General features: G+C 38.8%; 1 protein-coding gene across 1 annotated transcript in view; it reads left to right on the forward strand.

Moving 5' to 3' along the window:
* SERINC4 (serine incorporator 4) overlaps positions 1 to 26,721 on the forward strand; it is a 93,139-nt gene that overhangs the window by 55,849 nt on the left and 10,569 nt on the right. Inside the window, exons 9-10 of the mRNA XM_044076377.1 lie at positions 17,973 to 18,015; positions 26,003 to 26,153. Coding sequence (XP_043932312.1) covers positions 17,973 to 18,015; positions 26,003 to 26,153 — 194 coding nt within the window. The remainder of the gene's footprint in view (positions 1 to 17,972; positions 18,016 to 26,002; positions 26,154 to 26,721) is intronic.

The following is a 26,721-nucleotide window of genomic DNA, read 5'->3' on the forward strand; positions in this document are numbered from 1 at the left end:
GTTACTTAAATCTGAAATCTATACAATTGTGCCTTAGAGTGGGGAGAATATTCCAAGATCCCACCATCTTAGAATTAGTGTATATTTTGCCTATTCACACTTGAATTCTTCAGACATTCAGCTGGCACCTAGATAGAGCACTTTACCCAGTTTTCAGAAATCTGATGCATGAGAAGTGGAAGACAGGAAGTGTGTTACCCTTGTATAATGGTGGTACAGGACAAGTCTGGAGAACTACAGGCCTGATCACTTAGCAGTAGTAGCAGGGAAAATCATGAACAGAAAATATGTTTTGGGTTAGCTTGGATGTTGTTAGTTTATATACAAATATTAGTCATAATGATGGAATACAAGCATTACATTATTTTCTGGGAGATAGTCCTACTTCATATTATATTATAGATTTAACTCATTTTTGTTTATTGAATAATTTTTTCAGTTTCAATGAAGTGATTTATCACCAGTTAAGGGGGACGGCCATGGGGGCACCTTTTGCCCCTATGTATGCCAACTTGTTTATGGCTAAATTTGAGTTGGAATATATTTATACTAATACATTTGTGCAACAAAATGTTTTGTTTTATTTTCGTTACATTGATGATTTGATTTTTCTGTGTAAGGGGGGGTTAAATTTAGTACCTACCTTTGTTTCAGAAATTAATAATAATATATACAATATCAAATTTGATGGTTTACAGTTTGGAACTAAAGTTAATTTTTTAGATATTTGGTTGTCAGGAGAGAAGGATGGACTTATTTCCACTACTGTCCATCAAAAATTTGTGGATGGTAACCAATATTTATTTGGGGCTAATTGCCATCCGCCCCATACGCTGAAATCTTTATCCTATGGGGAAATTATTCGATTATCGAGACTTTGTAATGATGGCCTTGATTTGGAGAAACAGATCAACAAATCAATAAATATGTTTTTACAAAGGGGTTATAGTATAGACAATCTGTGAATCAATTGATAAATTATTAAAATCTAATTCGGATGGGGAAGTTAACAGCAGAAATCAAAATACAGAAGTTGGGAAAGTCAATTTTAAGACTACAATATCCAGGAGGGTAACTAAACAACAACAAAAAATCTTTTTTGTTACTACCTTTAATCTTTTAAGTGGTAAAATTTGGGATCTTATTAAATATTATTGGAAATTTTTGTTACAAGATGAATTGATAGGTAAACTTATCCCTGATGTTCCCTATGTTGCTTATAAGAGAGGACAGAATTTAGGGGACAAATTGGTTAAAGTATATTATGTCTCTCCAGTAAGTAGACTTGGTCTTTCATTGTCTATTTGTGGGACTATACCATGTCATAATTGTAATGTACGTCCCTACATTAAATTAAACTTCTCCAGAATAAATGGGAAAACATTTAGACCACATAACTGTTTTCCATGTTATACAGCGGGTGTGATTTATTGCCTTAGGTGTCCCTGTGACCTATTCTGTATTGGGGAAACAAAACGAAAATTTAGAATTAGGTTGCAGGAACATATTCGGGATATTAAAAGGGGAATGTTAGAGAGCCCTGTGGCATTGCATTTTATGGAAAAACATAGCAGTAATATTAACTTATTACAGGCTACTATTTTAGAACAAGTTTTTATTAAGAAGGGGAAGATAAACTACTTAAAATATTCCACTTTATAAGGAAACTGTTTTCATATTAAAATTTAACACATTATAACCGATGGGTTTAAACAAAGAAGTAAACTGGAGATGTTTACTTTAGTTTTTGTTTCTATTAGTATATTGCATTTAATGTATTTAATGTGCTTAAATGGAGTTGTTATTTAATGTTGTTCACTTTAAATTTCAGGACTAAGAGTTTTTATCATGTCTTTAATTGTGTTTAATTGATTGATTACTTATTATATATATGGGAGTGTGTTTTCACAAAAACTTTTGTATTCGTTGAAGGCTGTTGTGGCCAAGGCGCTAAGACTATTATATTCTATTAAATTTTATCAGTGTGGAATTCGTGTTGTTTTTTGTTATTTGTAGTCTCTTCTAGACTATTTGTTGGTCGTTTTTTTTTAAATCATGAACAGAATCCTGTAAAGGAAGGTTGGTAGTAATTCTAGAAGACAACAATCTCTGGGACAGCAACCAACATGAATTAATTGAGAGAAGGAGCAGTTATTCAAACTTGATCCAGTTTTAAAATTCATTTAAAGGAGAGTTTGATTGGTAGTACCAGAAGACTTGGTCTACTTTCAGCTCAACAAGGCCTTTGTTTCAGCCCCACACAGAAAGCTGATAGGACAACTGCACAAGTAGAAAGTAGGAGCAAGACTAAGGAAATGGATTGTTGCATGTTAAATCATAGGACACAGGGGGTTGTAGTGAGGGTCTATATTATATCCTCGAATGCTTAAAAAAGCGAATGCTGAGGGAAACTGCAAAATATTGAAGCAGCAGAAACTCAAATATTTTCCTAGGGAAAGAATTTGGTTGTCCGTTTCTGTAGCTTCGGTATTTTCAGTGTTATGGTGGAAAGTTACCGGTCGGATTCAGGTAAGTGTGCGATTGTGTGGATGTGAGTGTTAGGGTGATTTAGGTGAGTTAGGGTTAGGGCTCGTGTTAGGTGTTTGTGCGATTGAGTGGACATGAGTGTTAGGGCGGATTTAAGTGAGTTAGGGTTAGGGAGCGGGTGAGGTGAGTGTGCGATAGTGACGGACCTTAGGGTTAGGGTTTGGGTTAAGGTAAGTGGGTAGTTAGTGGTGTGTGCATAGTTTAGTGTAGGGTTAGGTATCATATTTTAGGTGTATGTGTGTGGATTTCTGTTTGTTTGGTGTGCTTGTGTTGTGTGTATGTATTTTGGATCAGCGATTTTTTTCCCTGGGAAAAAAATCGCTGATCTGACAGTTCGAGATTGTAAGCTTTCGCTTAAATTAGGTTGATCAATCAGTGTTCGCTTTTTTAAGCATTTGATGATATAATATAGACCCTGTCGTGAGAGGGATGGTGTCAGGATGATTTTAGGAATTAGAAAAGTGGCTATTGGAGAACTACAGTTGTCTGTCTTAGTTCCGCCACTCTTCACTGTGTTTGTGTTATATCTGAGGAAACAGAGAACAGGAATGATCTCTTTGTTGATGACACCACATTCAAAAAGATAGATAAAACAGCACAGGATAGGAGAAGAGTCTAGAGGAGGATATGGAAAGGTAACTAAGTAGACCGAAAGGTGGCGTTAAGGCTCAGTGCAAATAAATAGAACACATTGAACATGGGCTACAAATATACTGGTGCAAAGCATCAACTGGGAGGAGTGGAACTAATGGCAACATGGCAGGAAAAGGATCTGTGAGTCTTAATCTCCCCTAGACTGGACTACCATAGTAGAGTGAGAGGGGGGTGGCTACAACAAACAGAATGATTATTGCGTTTTTCCTTGCTTCATGGTTGTGTGACCATGGAAGTAGTATATTTAATTTATGAAGGCAGAAACAATTTAATAATTAAACATTGTGTAATGGTATTATTTATTTTTTATTCACAATGAGACGTTGTAGTATGTACTGTATACTGATTTTTATATTTTATAAGGTATAGTTTTTAATGTAAAGTCTGTCAGCTGTTTATGGTCATGTGATTTGAGTCACTATTTAAGAACAAATTGGTTGATTATTGGTCATTGTGATGAATTTCTTACTAGAGTAAAGGATGAAAGCATTCAAAACTAATTTATAGAAGGTTCATAGGTTCATTGAGGGTTACTAGGCTAACGGCCTTAGAGCCCTTAGAAGCCTAGCCATATTTAATCTGAGTTACCCCCAATTTTTGTTGGTTAGGTGGTGAATTTCATAAAGGTAAGGGTCTATAGTGGTTAATACTGATTTCCTCTGACCAAGAGGGAGATGGGCACTACCCCAGGAGTGAATTTGTAGTCACCCATCCATTGATCTAGGCTGCATTTGAAGAGGGTCAGGGAGGGGCTCCATTTCACATGAATTGGAAGCTTGTTCCAGGGAAGTGCCAGTCTCTGGGAGATATATCCATCTCTCCAGCATGATATATTCATGCCAGAGGCTAGGTTATGATCCCTGGAGCGAGTGACCCTTGTGCAGTTTGATTTATGAAGGTGTAGCATTTCCTTCAGGGCAAGACCAAAGACTGCTCCGTAAGCCAGCCACAGGTGACCCCTTAGCAACCTGTAGAATATAGTGACAGGGCTTTCAGTCTTTCTGACTAGGACTTGTTTTATGTATCCTGTAATTTCTTAGTGGCTCTCCAACTGTTGATGGTGTCTGGTGAGATACATGCAAAAGGGTGCATTGTACTCAGTTATTGGTCTGATGAGGGCCGAGTATAATGGAATTATAACATCCTTAGATCTAGATGCAATACCTTTACTTATAAGATGTGCCACATAGTAGTATTTCCTTACAATTGTGGATATGTGGTGGTCAAAATTCAAATTGCTATCAACCTGAGTACCCAGATCATTTACCACTGAGTCTACGTTTAGGAGAGTGCTGTCTATAATTTAATTAGCAGGGATGCCAGCTTTCCCAAAGGGAATAATAATGCATATTTTTGCATTTAGCTTTAATCTGTGGGTTTGGCACCAACCATTTGCCTGCATTAACCCTATCTGCAGTAAATTAACATCATCGGGGGACTCAATTATTGCTCCCAATTTGCAATCTCCAGTGAACTTCATCAGCCACAGGCCATCCAAGTTTGCCTGGACTTCTGAGAAATAAATTCCAAGCAGTAAGGAGCCCAGCATAGAACACTGTGATACGCCACTGGTGACTGGCCTTTTGCTAATGGTGAAGTCACCCACTTTGACAGTATATGTCCTGACAGTCAGCTAGTTGGCTACCCATCTGGTAATGTAAGAGTTAATTCCTAATTGGGAGAGTTTCTCTATAACACCTGACATAGGGGATTGTGTCAAATGCCTTGGATAGGTGCTATGCACTGTCTTCCCCTCGTCCTGGGCTTTGGTGACTTTCTCGAAGAAGTCAACCACGTTTAACAGGCATGATATACATTTAATGAATACGAACTGGATTGGGTCCACAGTGTGGAGATTACCCATGTCGTTGTTAATAAGGTCCATAATGATTATTTCCACGGCCTTGCAGATGAGCCTGGTCAAGCTTATGAGCCTATAATTCCCATTATCGGTTGATGCTTTCCCTTTGTGCAGAGGGATTACTGTTGCTGTCCTCCATTCCACTGGAGCATAGTCAGTTCACAGGCTGTGGTTAAACAGGGATCCAAGTGGTTCTGCTAAGTCATGTTTTAAGTTGTTTAAAAGGCAAACTGTAATGTTGTCTGGTCCCACTGATGCCATATTTTTTGCCTTAGAGAACACCAAGATGACCTGCACTCTTCAGATAATAGGCTGCGGTATGGTGGCAGGTATACTTTGGGGGATGACTGGAGGGAACAGGGGGGGTGAAGTTTGCTCCAAATCTGTCAGGTAGCAAGTTGGTTATTACCTCCAGCTGAGTATGGGTGGTGCCATCCATAACCAGCTCAGCACATAGCTGGGTATTACCTTTTAGATTCTGGACATAGTTAAAGAATGTCTTACGATTATCCTTAGCTAGGGAGGATATTTTTGCTTCATAATTAGCATGGAGGACTTCACAAGATCTCTACTTTGCTTGTTTAAGATAGAGATGGATTTCTTCCTCTGCTCTGCCAGTTCCCTCTTGTTCTTGGACATTAGTTTATTTCTCTTGTTGTATAGCTTATTTATACTAGGGGTCCACCAGGGTGGCTTGTTTTTTGGCAAGACCTGGTTTTAATCTGGTTAGGTACAGCTTATTCTATACAACTGCTTAAGTGGTTATATAGGGCATTGGTGTACACCTCTGCATAGTAGTCAGTTTTGTCTGCATTTGAGGGGACTTTGAAACTTCTTATACCATCACTTAGTAGGAGGTAATTTGTCTTTGAAAAATTCTTAAGTGTTTTTGACCTTGATGGGGTATCTGGTCTTGTAATTACATTGAATGGGGCTGGTTTATGGTCAGATCTTACAAGGGAGGATGTCACATGGTGTGGGGGGTGGGTGGGGGGTACAATGCTCTCCCATGTTAGTGAGTACTATATCAAGGACATCTGAGCCTCTTGTAGTTGTGCAGACTAGCTGTTTCAGAGCATTTGCATTGATAAAGTCCAAGAACATCTGAGTCAGCATGTTTGTGGTCATGTATATTTCCCACTGGATGGTAGGATAGTTAAAATCACCCATGAATAAGGTGTTGAGCTGTATGGCAAGTGACTCTAGTTAATCTAGGTATGTGGTACGCCTTTCCTGTTTCATGGTGGGGGACCTATAGCTAGCTATGATGCGGTAGGGGGCTTTGCCTATAGCTAATTGGACATGAAGGAGCTCAAGAGAGTCATGCTGTCTGACCAGTCTCGAGGTGTACTTGTCCTTAATGGAGATGGATACACCTCCTCCTTTGGTTCTGTCATGCTGAGTTTGTGGTCTGAATGTATGGAAAACATTGTAGCCCTGCACAGCTGGGGTGCTTTCCACACCTTTGAACTATGTCTTAGTGACTGTACAGATGTCAGCATCTTCCAAAGTGAGAAGTGCTTCCAGGAAGTGCAGTTTCTTATTTAGATGCCTAGCATTAAGCAGCAGTACCTTGAGTTTATCTAGAGAGGATTTTGTTATGTTGGGAGGTTGGTTATTTTGACACTGCCTAAAAAAAGGCACAATAAGGGTAGCTAATGGCTTTGCTCAGTATCCAAAAGCCTAGAGGAGACAGGTGCAGAACATCTCTGGCAAAGCAGCATGGCCTGTCGACCATGTCTTCCCAGGCTGACAGATATTGGATCGCCTTGGACTGACACCATAAGCTAAGCCAATTGTTAAAGTCAATCATTTTTTGTTTGTATTGTGGCATCATCCTTGGAGAAGGTAGAATGCTACTTAAGGCTAGACTTATACCTGCCTGTGACACAATCTGAGAGCTCAGTCATGTCTCTCTCCATATAGTCCAGTGAGGTATGCCTCAAATCATTCACCCTCATATGGACTTTGACGGAGTCATACCAGTACTTCTGGTTGAGTGACTTGAGTGCTTGTCTGACTTGACAGATCCTGGTATCTGGCATTTCCTTTGTTTCAATGTGTAAATTTTAATACTAAAATATATCGATACGATCAATACTCTTTCTCTTTCACTAATTCCTTTCCAGACACTTCCAGCCTTTTTGGTTTAAAATTTGGCACATACACTGACTACTAACCTTTTCTAAACTCTACTTATGTGCTAATTCTGCCCAATTGGCATAATGTATGTGATATGCATTTATGTATTTTCATGATACAGCCCTTTTAAATATCCTACATTTGCAAATATTCTAATTTGTAATGTGGAAATTGTAGTATCCTAAGTTTTTGATCTATGCAATGTGTAAACTTTAAATTTTGTAAAGTTCGTTTTCTTTCAAGACTGTATAACTATTTATTGTAGTACTTGGAATTTTATTCATTTATTTATTTAATGCAAAAAAAAAAAAAGAACCAAGCATGGCTAAAAGTGTAGTAAATTGTCAGTTGGGTAAGGTCTTTCATGCCTATAAATGGCGGTTCATCAGACCATAACAAAAAAGTTGATTTAAAGAACTGTTCTTTGTCCAGAAAGCCACTACAGTAAAATGGTCAGCAGGATGATATGGTCAAGAAACTGAGCACTGGAAACTTGGCTGTGGTAGCTCAAAGCAGAGTTGGATAAAGATTGCACAAGTGGAAGAAAATATAAATAAGGTCTTGGTTAAGGCTGATCTGTTTCTTAGCAAAATGGGCAGAGCATGTGTATCACGTGGTTCTTATCTGCAATTAAAATCTATGTTTCATTGTTTCAGTATCATTGAAAATTGCCCATTCTCTGGCAATTTGAATTTAATACACAGTGCAATCCAAATGAAAGAATCATTGGACGTTTCATTCTGAACTGTCTTTGGTCTGGAATAAGTTTCTGCTCAACTCATGACAAATTTGAAATGAGTGTTATTCCAGATATGGGCATCTAGATCAGCAATTTCACAATTTCACATTTAATTTTAAAAAATCACTAATATGAATTGTTATAAGGGGATTCATAATACATGAAGCACTCCACTGGCGGGTACCAATAATTTTTTTTCCTTCTTTTGTTATCTAAGCTGAAAACAATTTAAGAGCTCAAGTTGCATATCTTGTTATGATGTTATGTTAGGACACTTTTCAAAAATCTCCACTGTATCTATATGAAAACATATCAGAATTCCTGTATCTTTGCAACTTTTTGTCTCTGATGTACAAGTCCAAATTAATTTCTCCGAGACCTTCTGAGACTTGTTTCTGTTGGTTGAACATAGGATCATAGGATCATAGGAAGTTACTAGGCTAATTGCCCTGAGGCCCTTATAAGCCTAGCCAAGAGTTTAGCCTGTGTATAGACAAATCAGCACCAGATGCCCTGTCCAGCAGGGACACAGGTGGAATCCCAGGGATGTATTTTCTATTTCCCATACAGTTATCCAGGTTATGCTTAAAAAGGGGTAAAGAGGTACTCTGCTTGATGTGGAGAGGGAGTCTATTCCACAGATTGGGGAGTCTCTGGGACACAAATCTGTCCCATCAACAAGTCCTATTGATGTCACAGACCAGGTTGAGGCCACGTGTGTGGGTTACTTGAGTGGAACTTGACTTGTGGATATGCAGCAGTCCCATCAAGGTGAGGTCTGAGATTACCTTGTATTCCAGACAAAGGTCACCTCTGAGGAGTCTATATGAAACAGAGTAGAGGGATAGGGCTTTTAGCCTATCTGTGTATGGTATATTTTTGAGGCCCTGAATTCTCCTGGTGAGGAACCTCTGTGGTGTCTCCAGCTGCTGCATGTGCTTTGCAAGGTACATGCTGAATGAGGAATTGTACTCAATAATAGGCCTTATAAGAGAAGAATACAGGAATGTTATGACCTCCTTGTCTGTGGATGAGATACCCTTACTTATGAGGTTGGCCATGTAGAAAGCTTTCTGTACAATGGAAGCAACATGGTGGTCAAAAGTCAGGTTGCTATCAATCTGAGTGCCCAAATCCCTCATGACTGACTGCATGCTTAGGATGTTGTTATTAATGTGATAATTTGTGGGAGTATCACTCTCCCCAAAGGGGATGATGATGATGCATTTTTTTGTATTCAGTTTGAGGCCATGTTTCTGGCACCAGTCATTTGTTTAGGTGAGACCCTCTTGGAGGATGTCCACGTCACTAGGGGTATTTATGACAGCACCCAGCTTCCAGTCATCTTGGTCATCCATAGCCCACTGGTTTTGGCCTGCACCTCAGAAAAGTATATCCCAAATAACAGAGGCCCCAAGTCCGAGCCCTGGGATAGTCCACTCGATATGGGTCTACTGCTTGAGGTGGCTTCCCCTATTTTGACTAGGAGGGTTCTATCAGTGAGCCAGTTAGCTACCCATCTGGTAACATATGGATTGATGTCTAGTTGAGAGCGTTTATCTATTATGCCCGATTGGGGAATAGTTTTGAAGGCTTTGGCCAGGTCAAGGTAGGTGATGTGCACTGTCTTCCCCTTGTCCATGGCTTTGGTGACTGTCTCAAAAAAGTCGACCAAATTTAACAGACATGACCTCCCCTTGATGAAGCAAAATTGTGTGGGATCGAGTGTTTGGAGGTTGCCAATGTCCTTTTTAATGAAGTCCATGATAATTTGTTCCATAGTCTTGTAGATCAGGCTAGTTAGACTGATGGGTCTATAATTTCCTGGATCGGTGGATGCTCCACCTTTGTGTAAAGGAATGACAGTGGCTGTCCTCCACTCAGCTGGGACAAAGACGGTATTCAGGCTTTGGTTGAATAGTGCACCTCATGGTGCTGCAAGTTCCTGCCTGAGTTCATGTAGGATACAGCTTGGGATGTTATCGGGTCCTATGGAGGCTGTATTTTTTGCCTTTGAGAGACCAGTGATGACGTGATCCCTAGATATAAGGGGAAGGGGGCAGGTACTGGGAATGTCCTGATTTTCTGATGAGGGGGGACAGAGGGGTGAAATTTTCACTGAATCTGTCAGCCAGCAAGTTTGCTATATCTACAGCATTTGTATGTATGGTGCCCTTGACCACCAGTTCTGAACAGATCTGGGTGCTACCTTTGAGATTACGGACATATGTGAAGAAGGCCTTATTATTGTCTCTAGTAGATGTGGCCAATTTGGACTTGAAGTTTGCTTTGGAGGATTTCACTAGTGCACTTATTTGCTTGTTTAAGCTAAGGAGAGATTGCTTCCAATTGGGCAGCTGCTCCTATTTGGTGCTGGACAGCATTTTTTTTCTTTTGTTATAGAGTTTATTTATTGCAGATGTCCACAAGACAGGTTTACTCTTCCTTGCGGAGGATGATTTAGTTCTGTTAGGTATTCCTGATTCCATGCATCTATATAAATGTTTGCATGGTAATTTGGTATAGTTTTGGATACTGGTGCCAGTTCCTAGAGAGGGGGGAGGGGGCTGTGAAGCTGTTTATACCATCCTTCAGGAGGCTGTAATCAGCTTTGCACACTTTTTTTATTGACCCTAGTTAGAGGGGGGATGGGGAGATAGTGACTTTGAACGTGACCACTTTATGGTCAGATCTTACAAGGGAGGATGATACTGCAGGGATGCTGCAGTGGTTACTCATGTTGATTAATACAAAGTCCAAGATATTATCACCTCTTGTGGGGGTATTGACTAGTTATTCTAAAGCATTTGCATTGACAAAATTGAGGAATCTCTGGGCATTTGTGTTCTGGCATGAGTAGTTCTTCTAGTCTATGATTGGGTAGTTAGTCACCCAGGATCAGGGTAAAGGGTTGAATCTTGATAGATTTGAAGATGTCTAGATAGGCAGTTTGGGCATCTTGAGTCAGGTTTGGTGACCGGTAGCTAGCTATGATTTGTATAGGGGTCTTGTCAATAGTTATCTGCACCTGTGAGTCATACTGTTTGACCAGCATGGAGGTGTGTATGTCTTTAGTATATATTCAAACTCCACTTCCTTTGGCTTTACTACCCACAGTTTGGGGTCTGAATGTATGGTAGGATGAGTAACCAGTTATGGCTGGGGTGCACTCTGCAGCTTTGAACCAGGCTTCTGTGACTGAGCAGATGTCAGCATTTTCCAGGGTTAAGAATGCTTGCAATGAGTACAGTTTCATGTTTAGACTCCTAGCGTTTAGCAGCATGACATTAATTTGGGTTTTGTTTAAATTTTTATGTTGGTAGTTTTAACCTCATCACTTTTTCTAAAAAAGGCGCTATGGGATAAGCAAGTGCCTTTGCCAGAAGCCTGAAGCCCAAGTGAGACAGATGCAGGCCATCTCTGGCAAAGCATCAAGGTCTGTCGATCATATCTTCCCAGGCTGTCAGGTACCTGATCCCCCTGGAATGACACTAGAAACTAAGCTAATTGTTAAAGTCAATCATTTTCTGTTTGTATTGATGCATCATTCTGGGTGACAGTAGAATGCTGCTTAAGGCAATGGACATACCTGCCTGAGACACATATTCAGCAAGTTCAATCATATCTTTCTTCATATAGTCCAGAGAGGTATGTCTCAAGTGATTCACACCAATATGGACTATGATAGAGACATAACAGTACCTTTTGTTGAGAGACTTGAGTGCATGTGTGATATGGTGGATTCTGGCCCCTGACAGACAACTAACCGTGACTTTCTCCTTTCTGATTACTACTACATGAGGCATTTGTCTTGCTGTACTCCAATACTGCATCACAAACTATTACTCACAAACTGTTCAATGGTTATAGTGCAAATATTTGTCCTTATCACAAGGATGACTCCCTAAATCAAGGCAAAAAATGGTAAACTCCCACCTTGGGTCTTTAAGTGGTCAATTGATGAAGCTGTACCTCATGGCTAAATCATGTAAGGAAACAAAGTAAAACTGTTGTACCATTATGTTATTTTAATAGCTCATTCAAAGGATTTTGTTTTTTAGGTTGAAATAATCTCCTGTGAGTCAGGAGAACTATACAGATTGCATTGAATGGTCTGACTGATTTACAGAACTTGGAATTTGAAACATTGATTGTTCCTGTAACTTCTCCTGTGATTCCATGTATGGAAATCAAAATCTGTTTGGTAGTGCTGTCTAGGAAGAGTGGATCTGAAGTTTCAAGAAGTGCCACAGCTGCTCACGTTGGGCTACAATAAAACCTTTGGATTGCCAGAAAACTCATCTTAAGAGCTCAATGAAGTAAAGGTCAAGATGTGAATGTTGGCATCCATTTTGAAAAGATATAGCAATTACTTTATTATGATAGGAGAGATCACCATAATCCTTTGTAGCACATGGGGCTTTATCTGCCCCATGTCTTATAAGTTACAGAAGGAAAGAGAGAGAGTGAGGTAGGAGATGTGAGTGTTTCATGACGTTGTAAGCTGAGCACACCTAGTGCTACTGGATATATCTTTGTAATAAACGAGAAAAAACTGTGGGAGAACTTAATGTTTTACAGCTTTGAAAGATGTAACACATGTGATACTACCTTACAGACAGTAACTGGAAGCAAAGTGTATCTTTGGTCCTATATCTGCTTTAGAAGTTGTAATATGTTTTTTGCTGTTACACACACAAAAAAGGAAGCGTGCCAATCTGGGTGGGTGTTTTACAGCTTTAAAAGCTGTTTTAGCATCCCACTCTATGATAATCACTGTTATTCTCTTCTGCCACGCTTGACATATCACCTTAGCAGATACACATCCTAAAAAAGTAGGTTAAATGCTGCCTAAAAGGCAGAGACTGGTACAACTCAAATTTCATTATTTAGTCTGCAAAATATAAACAGAGCCACTGATCATGAATACATTCTTCAGTACTGATTTAACTCATTATGGCAGTACATCCTTTAGTCCCACTCTCCATCACCTAGGTGTTCTTGTCAATTACCTATCTGGCCTAATTGTCCCTCCAACTGCTGATCATTTTCAGTGTCTCTGGTGGTGTAATCATCCTTCTGCCAAAGACTCTTCTAGCAAAATCTCTGCCCATGCAGTAGCCCACTTAGTTAATTGTCACATTTAGCTTTCCTGGTGATCTAGTGATGTATCCTGCTTACCATTTAAGTTGTCCCACATTGTCCACATGTCCTAAGCCCTCCCAATCTGTAGCCGTGATGCAGTTATCCTGCTGATCTAGTCTCTAATCTCACATATCCCTAAAACATAGCTGAACACCTCCCTTTACAGAACAAGGAACACTATCTGGCACTACCTTCTGCACATTATAAGCAATTGGTGCAGTTTCGTTACCCTACCTCTGCCAACGTTCACTTGAATTACAAGATCAAGGGGGGACTTCAGTCTCTAGAAGCCCTCCTTAATGTTCACAGAGGGAAGGAAAGCTTTCCCTAAATTTCCTAGACTTTTTGGAAGCAGTTTCCACTTGAGGTTCATATTCAAAAAGACTTTCCCATATCTTGAACAACATTCAAAGGAAGCCCCTCTGCTCTATATGAATGTAATTGCTTTAAAGTTAAAGGCAAGGTTACCTAATAAAGACAGAATGAGCGACAGATAAAAAACTACATCCACTGTACAAACTACATGAACTGCCACAAGAATGTCTAGACTCCACAAGAGTTAAATCCAAAACTTTATTAAAAGTTGGGTTAAGTGCTTTCATCCACCAAACATTACATGGACTTCTTCAGAAACTAATAAAGTGCAATTACCATCCTGGTTTTAAAACCCATAGATAAATCACATCAGACATTAATTATCTTAAAGGTATACTACCTATAAATTAACAAAGAACTCAGTTAATATAACACATTAAATGTTATTAATTATTACTAAAAATATAAAATCAAACTACATATCACAACAAATAAATACATATCTTATTTAAAAATATTATACATACAAATAAGAACTCAATAACTCCATTCCAGTCTAAACACAAAACATTAAAACCACCATTTAGAAATGAATTGCTCTAAAATCAAAAAAAGCTTGTCATAAAAACATCCTCATACACTCTAATAAGGTCCTATCAATTTGGGTTAAGCTATCACCTGTCTGAAACACCGGACCTGAAAACCGCCTTCTACAGGTTCATAGCTCTAAGTTTAAGACCAGAAGGATCCTGTTAATTTAATTTGAGCTGCCACAACAATTTCCTTGACTCCAAGACAGTTTCCCGTCGTCCACCCCTAGGATATGGTGTAACCTTTCCTAATACCCCAAATCTAAACAATTTATAATTTATATACCCTATTTTGTGTGTGTAAAGTGTGTTATTCAAATTAATTTTTGTATACCATAGTTATGTTCATAGAGGTGCTTATTAAATGACCTCTTGGTCTTTCCAACATAAAATGTTCCACAGGGGTCTTACATTGCAATATATACAATACACGTGGAGAGGCAGTTGCAGATATCTGCTAATCTGACCTTCATTCATAGCTGCCCCAATATAACAATCTCTTCTTCTAAGATAAATGGGAACTGATTACACCACTCGCATTTCCTCATACATCTCATGGGCATAGACGTCTATAGGATTCGACTCTCAAAAAACACTCTTTAAATTTTTGCCCCTCTTGTACACTATCACTGGTCAATCACCCACATCCTCCAAAACACTATTATCAGTGTTGAAAACTGGCCAATATTTAGAAATAATTTTCCTAACTTCATTATTTAAAGGGTGAGACCCAAGGACAAGACTTTTGTTAAAGTCAGATGATGAAAGCAACTTTCCCAGAACAGATGTCTGGCCTAAAACAGGACTAAATCTCACTGCATTAACATTACTACCTCCTCCTTAATTTTATAAATAAATTCTTTGGGGTAACCCCTATTAAGGAACATTTCCACCAGCTTCTGGCTTTCATCTACAAATACATCTTCTTCAGTGATCATCCTTGAAATTCTAAATTCTTACAAATTGCCCTTTTACAAGGGACTTCTTTTGGGATGGGGGTGGCTACTCTGATAGTGCAAATAAGAGTTCAAAAAAGTGGCCTTTTTGTAAATAATTTAAACTGACCATCCTCGTAAATCGAAACATCCGAGTAATTACAAGAATTTTCAGAAACAGTGTGTTTAAACTTAAAGTAGGAGGTGGTGGAATTGATGTAATCAATAAATTCCTCTAACTTAGAATGGAAATCATTCCATGGAATAAAAATGTCATCAATAAATCAAGAGTACATTAACCAACTGTGCTTAAATGGTGAATTTAATACACAGTTTTCTTCCCATGCCCACACTGCAATCTTAGCATAAACAGGTGCACACACTAAGACCATTGCCACTCCCCACAACCACTTGTGGTATTCCTCATCAAAGTAAACAAATTACTGTCAAGCACAAATTCCATAAAATTAATCACATCTGAAAATTCAACTGCAGAAACAGAAGAACATCCTTGTAAAGCCTCTGACAAACTCTCCAAACCTTCAGTTAGTGCGATACATCCAAACAAATCAATTATATTGATACATACAAACAATGTACCCTCTACATACAGATCAGGGGTGAAATACCTGAAAAAGTTTCGAGAGTCATGTAACATATATGATTGTTCATATGCAAATGTTTTCAATATTCGATCTACGTAGACTACCAAGGGGTATATTTTAGATCACCTAGCTGACACTATTGGTCTCAAAGTGGGTTAATAACATTCTTGTGCACTTTTGGTGTGCCAAAGATAACTGGAACAACTGACTTCTGAATATACAGAAAATCAAACTCTGTTTTAGCTATACGACTACTTAAAAGGAGCTCATCCAAATACAAATCAATGTTATGATAATATACAATGATCTCATAAAATGAAACTGGATTATATAACATTTAATAATAGATCCAACATCTTATTAGAGTAATCCATAGTGTTCATGAGCACAACACCACCACCCTTGTCAGGCTTCATAATTCTAATGATAGTGTTGCCACTTAATTTATTTAATAAGTAGTGCTCGTCTTTTTTCAAGTTGTAATTAAAAGCATGGGATGATTGCCCAAGTTTGTAAATGTTATGCCTGCACAAACTCTAAAACAGAATCACTAGTGGGAGGCTGGGGTGGGGGGTATAAGTGCTCCTCTTCAAAGTATCATAACAGGCTCCTTCATTTTTACTATAAAATATGGACAAATTAAGTTTCCTAATAAATATTTTAAGGTCTAACAACCAATCAGCTGTATTGAACTTGAACGAGGGGACATAAGTAAAGCCCCTCTCAAACATCCTAAAATGGGTATCGGCAATAAGTTCATTTGAATTCAGTTGAATATTTTAAACCCATGTTGAGAGGTTACAACTGAATCTACCACTTCTAGGGGAGAAGGTCTTGCTAAAACCTTATGGAACACCCTCTTCCCTGACCCCTCTGGGATCTTGATATGTCCAAATTCTGGGGTGTCAGAAATTCTAAAGGGTCTTATCCAAAAGGAACATTTTTCTTTCCCTGACCACTACTGAAGGTCTCCGGATGAACTTTCCGCCTCATTAAAGATACTATATTTAAATCGGGGAGCCCCCATAATTATAATATAATTATAATTCCTTCCCCTGAATTTGGGAATTTGGGAATAGGGTAGGCAAAATTTATCTGGTAGGCTTTTGCATCTGTATCCAATTTCTTCCTTTTCCTAGCCTTGATTGATTCAATTTGCCAATCAACATAATTAAAAGTCTTTAAATAAACCTCAGAGTAATAGTTGAACAATAAGTCCAACTTGATGGACACAGCAAAACAGTTAATTTAGTGAAATAAAAGTTCCATCCTCTTAATATTTTCTCTAAAACATTTACCAATTCCAGACCATGCTTGTTATACTTTTTGACAAGCTCAATATGCAAGCTAGAACCATAACATATGCCGTTTGGGAACTTCCACATCTGCAACCCTTGTGTAACGTAACCCTTATGATCAGGTTATATTGTAAATTTCTTTGTTGTTGATGACACACTGTTGAGCAGTGTTTTTAGACTGTAAATTTTTTTAACCGGATGAGACCTTATATTTGTATTTTTCTGATATTTATACCCTCAAACATCTCCTGGCTGATCTTTTATATTCTTTATGTTAATTATATATTTAGTAGTACTGGCATGGTAACATGCTTGTTGTATCATTTACTTATGTATTTTGCTCATGTTGCGCCTAAAAGGGGTATTTTTAACCTGCATAATACAATGTTAGAAAATAAATAGATGCCTTTATTTGAAGTTACTGAGGTCAGAATTACATTATATGTTATTCTTTTTAGTGTTTTTTATTACGGAGGCAGGCATCCTTTCCTGAAATGGGATGACTAAAGAAGTAAATCAGCTCTAGAGTATTCATTATTTATTGACCATGCAGATCAACAGATTTAGTGCGTGGTTAAACTTGTAGTATGGTTATATACATACTGGTAGATACTTGTATTAGGTAAGCTGCTTTTAGCCTCACTGATTCAAAAACAGCCCCAGAGACCAAGGCTTCACTGTCTACATGGAGTTTTAAATGATCTCCTATGTTTGAGAGACTTTTTGCTTTGCGTACTGTGTTTCCTTCATCATCTCAAATATTGCTGGTTGGTGTGGCACCTAAAGAATCTATATGGTCTGAGTCATGACTGAAAATAGCCTAAGAATGGCCAATTCAGCTACCTAGTTAACAAATAAATAAAGTCTTGGATATGCAATTCCAGTCACTACAATGCCAATTTGTTGAGATGCAGTGTAACAAGTGAATCGGCTAACTAACAAGTACTGTGATTCAGACCCAGTCTGACAGTCCAGTAAACAGTAACTTAATTATCCCATTAATAGAAGTCAGTGATTTGAAAGGCTATTCACTCAGAAATTCTCATATCTGACATATGCGTGACTGCTGTTACAGTGTTGTTTAATTCTGTAGCCATATACTCAGTGACTGAATTTATTATTGCTTTGTTTTCATTTACAGAAAGCCTCTTGCTGTTTTTGCTGCCCAGAAGAAGAATATGAAGGTTTGGATGCTCTCATTGTTTCAAAATTGTCCATGCTGATATTGTTTTGGGAAGAAGTACTTGTATACATATGTAGCATTCTGTTATTGACATAAAGTGCATTTTCTGGTCTGTACATAATGGCGGTGACCTACTGAGAGTTTGGTAGATGTTTAACTCTGACTAGCAGTAAAAGCTTATTACAAAGGGTGATAACAATACTAGTGGTAGTTAATTGATTTGCTAAAATTCATACAGTTTGCAGTTGAAGGTCACAGGATCAAGACCAAGTCTTTTAGATGCGGATGCTTCACAAATGCAGCTATATAGTATTTGTACAAGAGTTAAGAATCTATTGAAAGGAAGACTGTTACAGTATTTTCTATAGACTTTGGGAGATATTTTCATGCAGGCAATCACACATGTTGTCAGCACTTCTAATTTTAAGAACAGGTTAATTGTAGTTAAATATGTACATGGCGTAGAGTAGTAAATGTTTCAGAGAATCATTTTTCCCACATATACCACTGCCACTAATAATGAGGGAGAGAGAGAGAGAGAGAAAGTGGAGTTTGTCATATTCTATTTCAGCAAGTCTTAAAATGTCACTGGAGAAAGATCTCATGTTCCAGTAGTCATCTTTGCAGTACAGGGGAACTGACTGTATCATAGCTTTGTTTCTGCAGGACTCAGGGGAGAAGATGAGCTATGTATTTCTCCTCCACCTTTTCCCCAAGTTTGCGCAACCTCAGCATTAATATATACAGAGATAGTGGGAATGTGGAGTTTGTGGGTGCTATCTCCGCATTGAGGTTGCAGGTGGGCTTGTCTCTTATAAAAAAGTGCTTGGGACCATTGTGTGATTTCTTGTGCATTGCTTCTTTAGAATACAATATTGTGCAGTTTTAGATGTTTTCAGAGTGATTAACTGAGTGTTCATTAAATGAAAAGTAGATAGCCATAGTGGGTCCATCACACGGTAAACCTGTCTCATATACAATCATTTAGGAGCACAGTTAAAAGCACTGATAGAAAGGCTGACGTACCTGACACCAGAACTATAGAATTCAGTTGGAATGAACAAATTATTAATATTAAAAAGAGTTAACTTGTGAAAACTATAAAGCTATAATAGTCTTTTATGGAAACATTGCTAATTCTAAATGACCATGTTTATGATGTTAAAGAGCATTGTTAAAGACGATGACAAATTATTTTAAACTGATGAGGAATCATTCTCTTGAGTTGCTGACTTGCTTGAAGGTGGACCTGTTGTTGAGTTGCAATCAATTCCAGGGGCCTATTTTCAATCAAATTTAATATGGGATGTGGAGTGCCTTTTCATGGAATTTTATCCACTATCTTCCCATTGCTGGTTCAGAATAATCCCTCTTGAAACCTTTGTGATGTAGCTACCTAAAAGCAAAGCCAGAAAGTAGGGTCGGGACCATAGATGTTGAGAGACAAAGGAGAAATAAAGGCAGGTAAAATGCAAAGGACAACAGGGATAATGAAAAAGATCTCTGATCATTATTGTGCAAGATTATTTGTGTTTCCTACACTGAACTGTCACAATAAGTAGAGACGAGATGTGTTGGCAAACACCATGCTTTCATCTTAGATAAGTCAGACTGGTGGCAGGGACACTTGCTACCAACTGTTTTAGACAAATGCACATACAAGTATAAGAGTGTTTCAAACCACAGAGAGGGAAAATAAAGGACTGCAATCCAAAACAATAAATGTCAACACTCAAAACTTGTCATACTGTCATACACCTTTCTTTTAAAATTTTTACATACTTTCTGACCAGAATATGGATAACACATGTAGGTAAGTTGCTCACAAGCATTAATTTTGAACATTTGAAGAAACAGTACGACAGTGGAAGAATTCAGTGTTTTGTTTTCAGAATTACATGATAAAAGTATCATTTCATACAAAAAATAAGTAAAAAATGTATTTACCTGAGCTCAGCACTTAAGTTGTATGTGCAGCTGCCCTAATCAACATTCACCCAGTCTCTTCCTATACCTAGCCTTTAAACTATAAAAGGTGGACTTATTTTTCATGAAGAGTGAATATAAAACACCATGAGAAAAGGAGACAAGCTGTTATAATAAAATGGACATCTTTCTCAATCTAAAATTCCCCATGTCATTTGCAAAATCACCTTCATATTATGACATTAATATTACCTAAATATGCTCTGCAGTCCACTTGAAACATACCTGTCTCATCTCTAAGAAAATTCCAGACCTCTGCACATCCCATACTAAATGACCCCACACTCACAATCAGCTTACTTCACTTGACTCTATTTCTTCACTGCCGTTTACTCAAAGAAAGTAAACAAACATTTTGGAATTGGGGCATCTGGCTGTCACCAAAGTCATGACCTTCTAAGTTATTTCTGAAAAACATTCCCAGCCGGGCCTTAAGCTTTAACATTATTCTCTTTGTTATACCTCTTTGAAGGAGACCTAAAAGTTACTGTGGGTAGAAGAGTCTGAAATACTATCTGTTCAGTGTTTTGCAGAGTAAATGTATGTTAGGACACTTCAGAAAATGGGTGTTACCTGACCATAATCACACCAATGCAAAGTATCCTCACTGGATAAATATTGCTGTATAATGCCTGGTGTTAAGAAGGCTCTAGTAATAACATTTCAAAAGAATCCTCTCCAATAGTCAGCCATATAAGAAAGCAACATCATTCCACAGATTTGATTCTATTTATCTTCTTTTATATGAAGCTTAGTTCCTCTTCTGTATTTCTCAACACTGCTGGGAGGAGTGATATAACTCTCTGTTCTTAAAGTAGAAGCCAGGGATAACTCCACATGGCATTTTCTTCTTCTGTGTGCTTTTTGCCTCTGTGTCTAGATACCTTCACACCTTCTCCAGTTAGACTATGCCCACTTGTTCCCCAATACTAACGATTTACCCGAGTACAGTATATGACTGCAAGCTGTCCAAGGGGGGCATCATACAGGCAGACATAAGGGTTGCCTGGGCCTTTGCTGGTATCCTGACAATAAAGGTATTTATATGGGCTAACCACACACCTGGACTGGGGGAGGACAAGTTACTCATGTCATTGTAGTGCACACAATGCCTTCTCCAGTCATGTGTATTCCTTCATACTCTCATTAATGAAGGTTACCACCAGGTGGTAGCTTGATGAGCAAAAAGCCTGCCTCCAGAATGCAAATTGTTAAGCCCCACCTTATTTGAGGGATTGTGTTTGTATGCATCCTGCTTTGCCCTGCCCTCCCCCTGAGCAGGACGCCAGCTCAATCAAGCACCCAACCTACTAAGCGAACTCATATGGACCATAGTTAAGGCTGTCCTTTTATGCCACTGAACTGGCCACCTCTGCACACAAATAAGCAACATCACACATGATATGACTTCACTAATCTTCTTTTATCTGAAACTAAGTTTCTCTTGTACATTTGACAACACTCCTGGGAAGAGTGATATAACTTTCTATTTTTAAGGTAGTGGCCAGGGTGCTTTTTGCCTCTGCATGGCATTTTAAATCATCTGGGGAAGTACCTGGTTATCTTGTGCTTGAGCCTGATCTCCTGCTGTAACTCCTTAAATAAGCTACAGCCCCCAGTGGGGCCATAAGCTGTCAATAATGCCCCAGACTTCTATAAGCTTATTTGGAGCATGAAGCACCAAGTGAATTGTCAATATTTGATATCAGTGTGTGACTTTAATTCCCTGTGGAGTACATCTAACACAAGTAGTTCATTATTGATCTGTCTCCATACATTAGCCACATTTTTTTCATGGTTTTGGAGAAGACTAGTGAAGAATACCTTCCATTGTGGTAGACAACAATAGCATCCATGATAATGCAGGTCCTGAGCTCTGTTCCAGAGTAACTAATTGTGATTAATTGTTCAACAGCACCTCACTCCATGATGCCAACAGTGGTGCTTGGTGGTAGTCCAACAGCTTAGATATTATCTTTCCTTTTACTGGCACTGATAAGCATTCAGACCTATCTCTTTGTCAAGTAGGAAGTGCTTTATTGAACTCCTATGCTTCTTTTAGAAGGTGACATGTAAAGACAGGTGGAGAACCCTTCCCAAGCCATAACCAGCATGTTAATGACTTCCACATTATCCAATAAACTTAGACCTAGCCTAGCCCATGTTTTTAAATTCAGCTTCACTTTAGCCCATCAGGGAGTGACATTGTTCAAAACCAAAGTCTGTGGGTTAGGGTCTTTTGGCATTCCTCTGCAAGTGATCATGTTTGTTTTAATTTTAACACATTTTCCATACTTTTCATTTGCATGGCAATATATACACAGTTTCACAAAATTGGATTTCCATGCTTTAATCTTAACTTTACACTGTCTCTCTCTCTCTCTCTCTCTGACCAAGTACCCTATGTCATGAAGCTTCCTTCCAAGTGTTGGGAGATAGACTAAAGGATTATATATATATAAAAGGAAACTTTACAAACTAAGGTGCTCTTGCTAAATCCATTCATGGATTAAGCCAAGGGTTCTTTGAAAAAAAATAAGTAAAAGTAGTGATAAAGAGCAACACCCCTACCTTCTGCCTCTGTGTAGATGCAGATAATTAGAAAGGGTCTGAATGAGTTTGACCAAGCTCCACAATACTCATACAGTATTTTTAATCCAAGTGACCAAAGTCTGTTTAAAGACAGATGCATACAGAGTTTCCCCACAGAAAACTTCATTCGACCATATCAAATGATTTTTCACTTTCCAATGATAGCATCATGTGTACTTTTTCTGGCACAGAATGTAAGCAGACAACCAGCCCCCACCCAGTACTCTTGCAATATGTATTTTTATCTCCACCTCTCAAAGCTCCCACGGTGGTGGTGCTGGGGTAGCGCTGTCGCCTCACAGTAAGACGCTGTCTGGTTCGATTCTCAGCTAGAGTGTCTTCTGCATGGAGACATGCGTGAATGGGCGTACCTTCATTGAAGGTTGTGCGTCAGGGCTGGTAACTCGGCACGTAAAAATCAACTACCAATCATTAGCGGACCGGAGTTCCACTGTGGCGACCCCTAACCGGGAAAAGCCAAAAGACACAACAACAACAACAACATCTCCACCTCTCAAGGCTCACGTGTGCTACACATCGGTGAACTGCTGCATTGTCTGCACAGGAATCAAGGGACATACATTGGGGAGGTATGCAAGACTGCTGCAACAAGAAATGCACTCTCACTCAGTTCACTGACTCCCAATTGTATTTACTGACGTGCACCTTAGCTGCAGAAAATCAGTAGCCTAACATGAGAGTTCTTGTACTTTACACTCTCACGCCATGCCGATATGCATTAGTGACTGCATCAGGATTTATCAGAAATGCAGGAAGGATAGCATGAATGAGACATATAGTCATGCTGACTTTCTCAGGAGGAGCATCTGATTATTAGTATAACAGCTATACAATATAGACCAGATGTCCCTTCTTTTAAGATGTAGGGCATTATAATGCAGTATTGTGGTGAAGATGCCTATATACAATGCATTCAGTGTGTAATTGACCTTCTCAGCAATGTCCTTCAGACCACACTTGTCAAAAGGGTGGCAAATTCAAAGTAATGCAGGAACACACCTGCTATTTGCAGAAATATACAGCTAATTGAAACTATTGACATTGTGTGCATAAAGGTAAATACCACCACAAATGGCATGCAATGTGACATAATTAAGCAGGATGAATGACATTTAAAATACTGTTCACATAGCCAAGTACCTGTTCTAGCATCTTTGATGATCAGTGATGTATGAGAAAGTAAAGATTAAGGTGAACCCCCTCTCAAGATGCCCTCATTCACATCAACATGGTTATAGTTTCTGAAAGTATAAATGATGTCACTGCAGTAACGTATTTTTTTATCAACAGAACACATCAGATGCACTAAGATCTGGACAGCTGTATAATGTTTATGCATCATTTACCATTGCTGAATACTCCGGTACTGTTTGTCTAGTAAACACTGTGTTGCCAGCTAACTCAAAATATTATGATCTTTATTTTGGAATACTTTGCACAAAATTACTGGCACTATGGATTTACAGGTGAAAGCACACAGCTGTGAAATCGTTAATCCATTATTTCTACTTTGGCCCACTGAAAGAGTGCTGGTTTTATTTTAGCCAAGAAGTGTAGTGCCAGCTGTAGCATTTGTGACTTGCAAGACCAAATTGCACCTCCATACAATTCTCCCATCTTGCAAAGCGGCTGGCAGCGCCAGCCTTCCAAGAACCCTGCAATGTTGAGGCCACCCATATGCAGATGAAATATGAGATACCTACAAATATAGCACCTTTGTTTACCTATTTTGAGATATGTATCTGCTTGGTCAGTTGGAAAGTTATGAGGATCCTAAGGCTAAGATGTCCAATTTGCCACCTAATTTGACTTACTTATCTGGAATGTGGCTGGTGTGTGCACTGATGGAGTTACAAAAACACTAAGCTTTGTGGGGAGTGGTGTCATTACCTCAGAATGATTGTGGGCACAAGAATAGTGTGTGTGTGTGTGTGTGTGTGTGTGTGTGTGTGTGTGTGTGTGTGTGTGTGTGTGTGTGTGCCCCAGGTCTGTGGTGTCCAGGGATGGAGTCCAAATTATAATATTATAACTCTGAATCAACCAGAGGCTTGGGGGCTGGAGGAGATGTTTGGGATGATGGGAAAGAGTGGCTTTGCCAGCTTGCCATCTCCAGGAGAGAGGGATGGATTTTTGCTTTTGATGTAGACACATCCATTCAGTGATGAGCCTATGTCATAATCAGTAAGGCAGATCACCAGTAAAACTACAGCATCCAAGGGGGGTCCGATGCTAAATGATGTTACATGCAGTGATCCATGTGACATCACTCCATTCAACCAGTTAGGACATGACAAAAAATTCCCTGTCATTCAGGACCAATGTGTGTGACACTGCAGGCTGCTCTACTGCAATCTCCTTGTCCAACCTGCCATTGGTGTGGTCACAGGTAAACAGTACCAGGAACACTTAAGGAAAATGTAGTGCAGTCTGGCACCTGATGGCCAGAGCGGGGGACAAAAATGGGGAACAAAAAATACTGTGTTTGAATGATATCTTGCATATTATTCAGAATTAAAATAATACTACAGAAGACCTACTATGGTGACTACAGAGGAGTGCACCACCTTCTCCTAATCATAAATAGCTATAAGATTGCAAAAAAGGGTTTACATGGATTAAGGCTAACAGGGATACCCATACACCCTGAGAATTTGATCTGCTAATGCACTGCATTCTGCTTTCTGAAACATAGTGCTGATACTTACATCTTCTAAGGCAATTCCTATTTATACAATGACAACATAGTTTGGAAGCACACTGAGAAAGGCAAAATAGTGCACACAGTAACTAGGACAACAGTTGCTCACCTCATCTGCACCCTGTTACACATACCTAGGAAAATACACTCAGCATAAAACTGCATCATCTTGTTAACAGCTCATGATTTCTGTGGTTTATTGTTTTTTTCTTGCATGTATTACATTATCCATATCCGCCATCTAGGGACACTTATTTTTCATTTGAACTCCACATCATTTTGACACTTAAGAGCGATGGAGTCACCACAGCCTAGTTTTCTTATACTGGCATCATTATGAGCATATCCCCACAGAAAAAGAATTATTATTTCCTCATAATTTAAGAAATAATTTATACAAATGTTAATAAAGAACTATTGATATTGATTAGCATTAATTTGCATGATAGGTATTTCAGCATTTGTCTTTAAACAGTTCTATGTATAATGTTGTAAGTTTCATTGTAGAAGGTGGAGCATATTGGTGGTCATCTTTACATATGTACATGTATATGCATATGTATACGTATATGTAACTATTGATTTTTATGTTTGAGAGGTTTTGGCTCATGATTAATATGGACAGATGATGCTCACAAAGTTTTTGTCTCTATCTAAATAATACTTCTGTTTTTATGTCATTGTAAAACAGATCCTGTTTACGAGATGGACAGCAATGCCAAAGGAGGACAAATGGTAATCCATAATGAACAGCAACATGTTGCTTACAGCTACTCCTACTTCCACTTTGTGTTCTTCCTTGCCTCCCTTTACGTCATGATGACCCTCACAAATTGGTTTAGGTATGCTCAGTCATTTATTCATGCGTTCTGATTACTAGGCAATGTTTTATGTCTGCATTGGGGAAATACAAACACTACCTGTAGGAATCTAAATTATTTCAGGGTGACATGATATGCAGGAAGCACAACAAGCAGCTTTGCTGTCTCACAGCAAGAGCTTTTCTGGTTCAATTCTTCTTCTGTATGAAGCCTGCATGCTCTGTCTATGTCCACACATTTCTTTACCATGTGCTCTAGTTTCCAGCCATATCCCAAAGACATGCAGTAGGTTGATTAGCGATCTTCCAAGCTATCAATTGATGTGTTTGTAGTATGTGAGTGACTATATGTATATGTTCTGAGATAGTCTGGCACCCTGTCCAGAATGAAAGCCTTGCACCAACTCTTTGACAGGATAGCTGCTGATATTTTTGCAACCCTGTAAAGGATAAACTGTGGTACTGGAAAATGGAGAGATGGATAATATGTAGCTGGAGGGGGTGAGAAACATCCCAGGTCTTCCAGAAACACCGCACATCTTCAGAGCTGACGTGTAACATGTAAGCCATTCTGCCCACCATGATATTTC

This window comes from Protopterus annectens, chromosome 7.part0, assembly GCF_019279795.1.
Source record: "Protopterus annectens isolate FY-2018-M chromosome 7.part0, PAN1.0, whole genome shotgun sequence".
Taxonomy (NCBI): Eukaryota; Metazoa; Chordata; order Ceratodontiformes; family Protopteridae; genus Protopterus; species Protopterus annectens.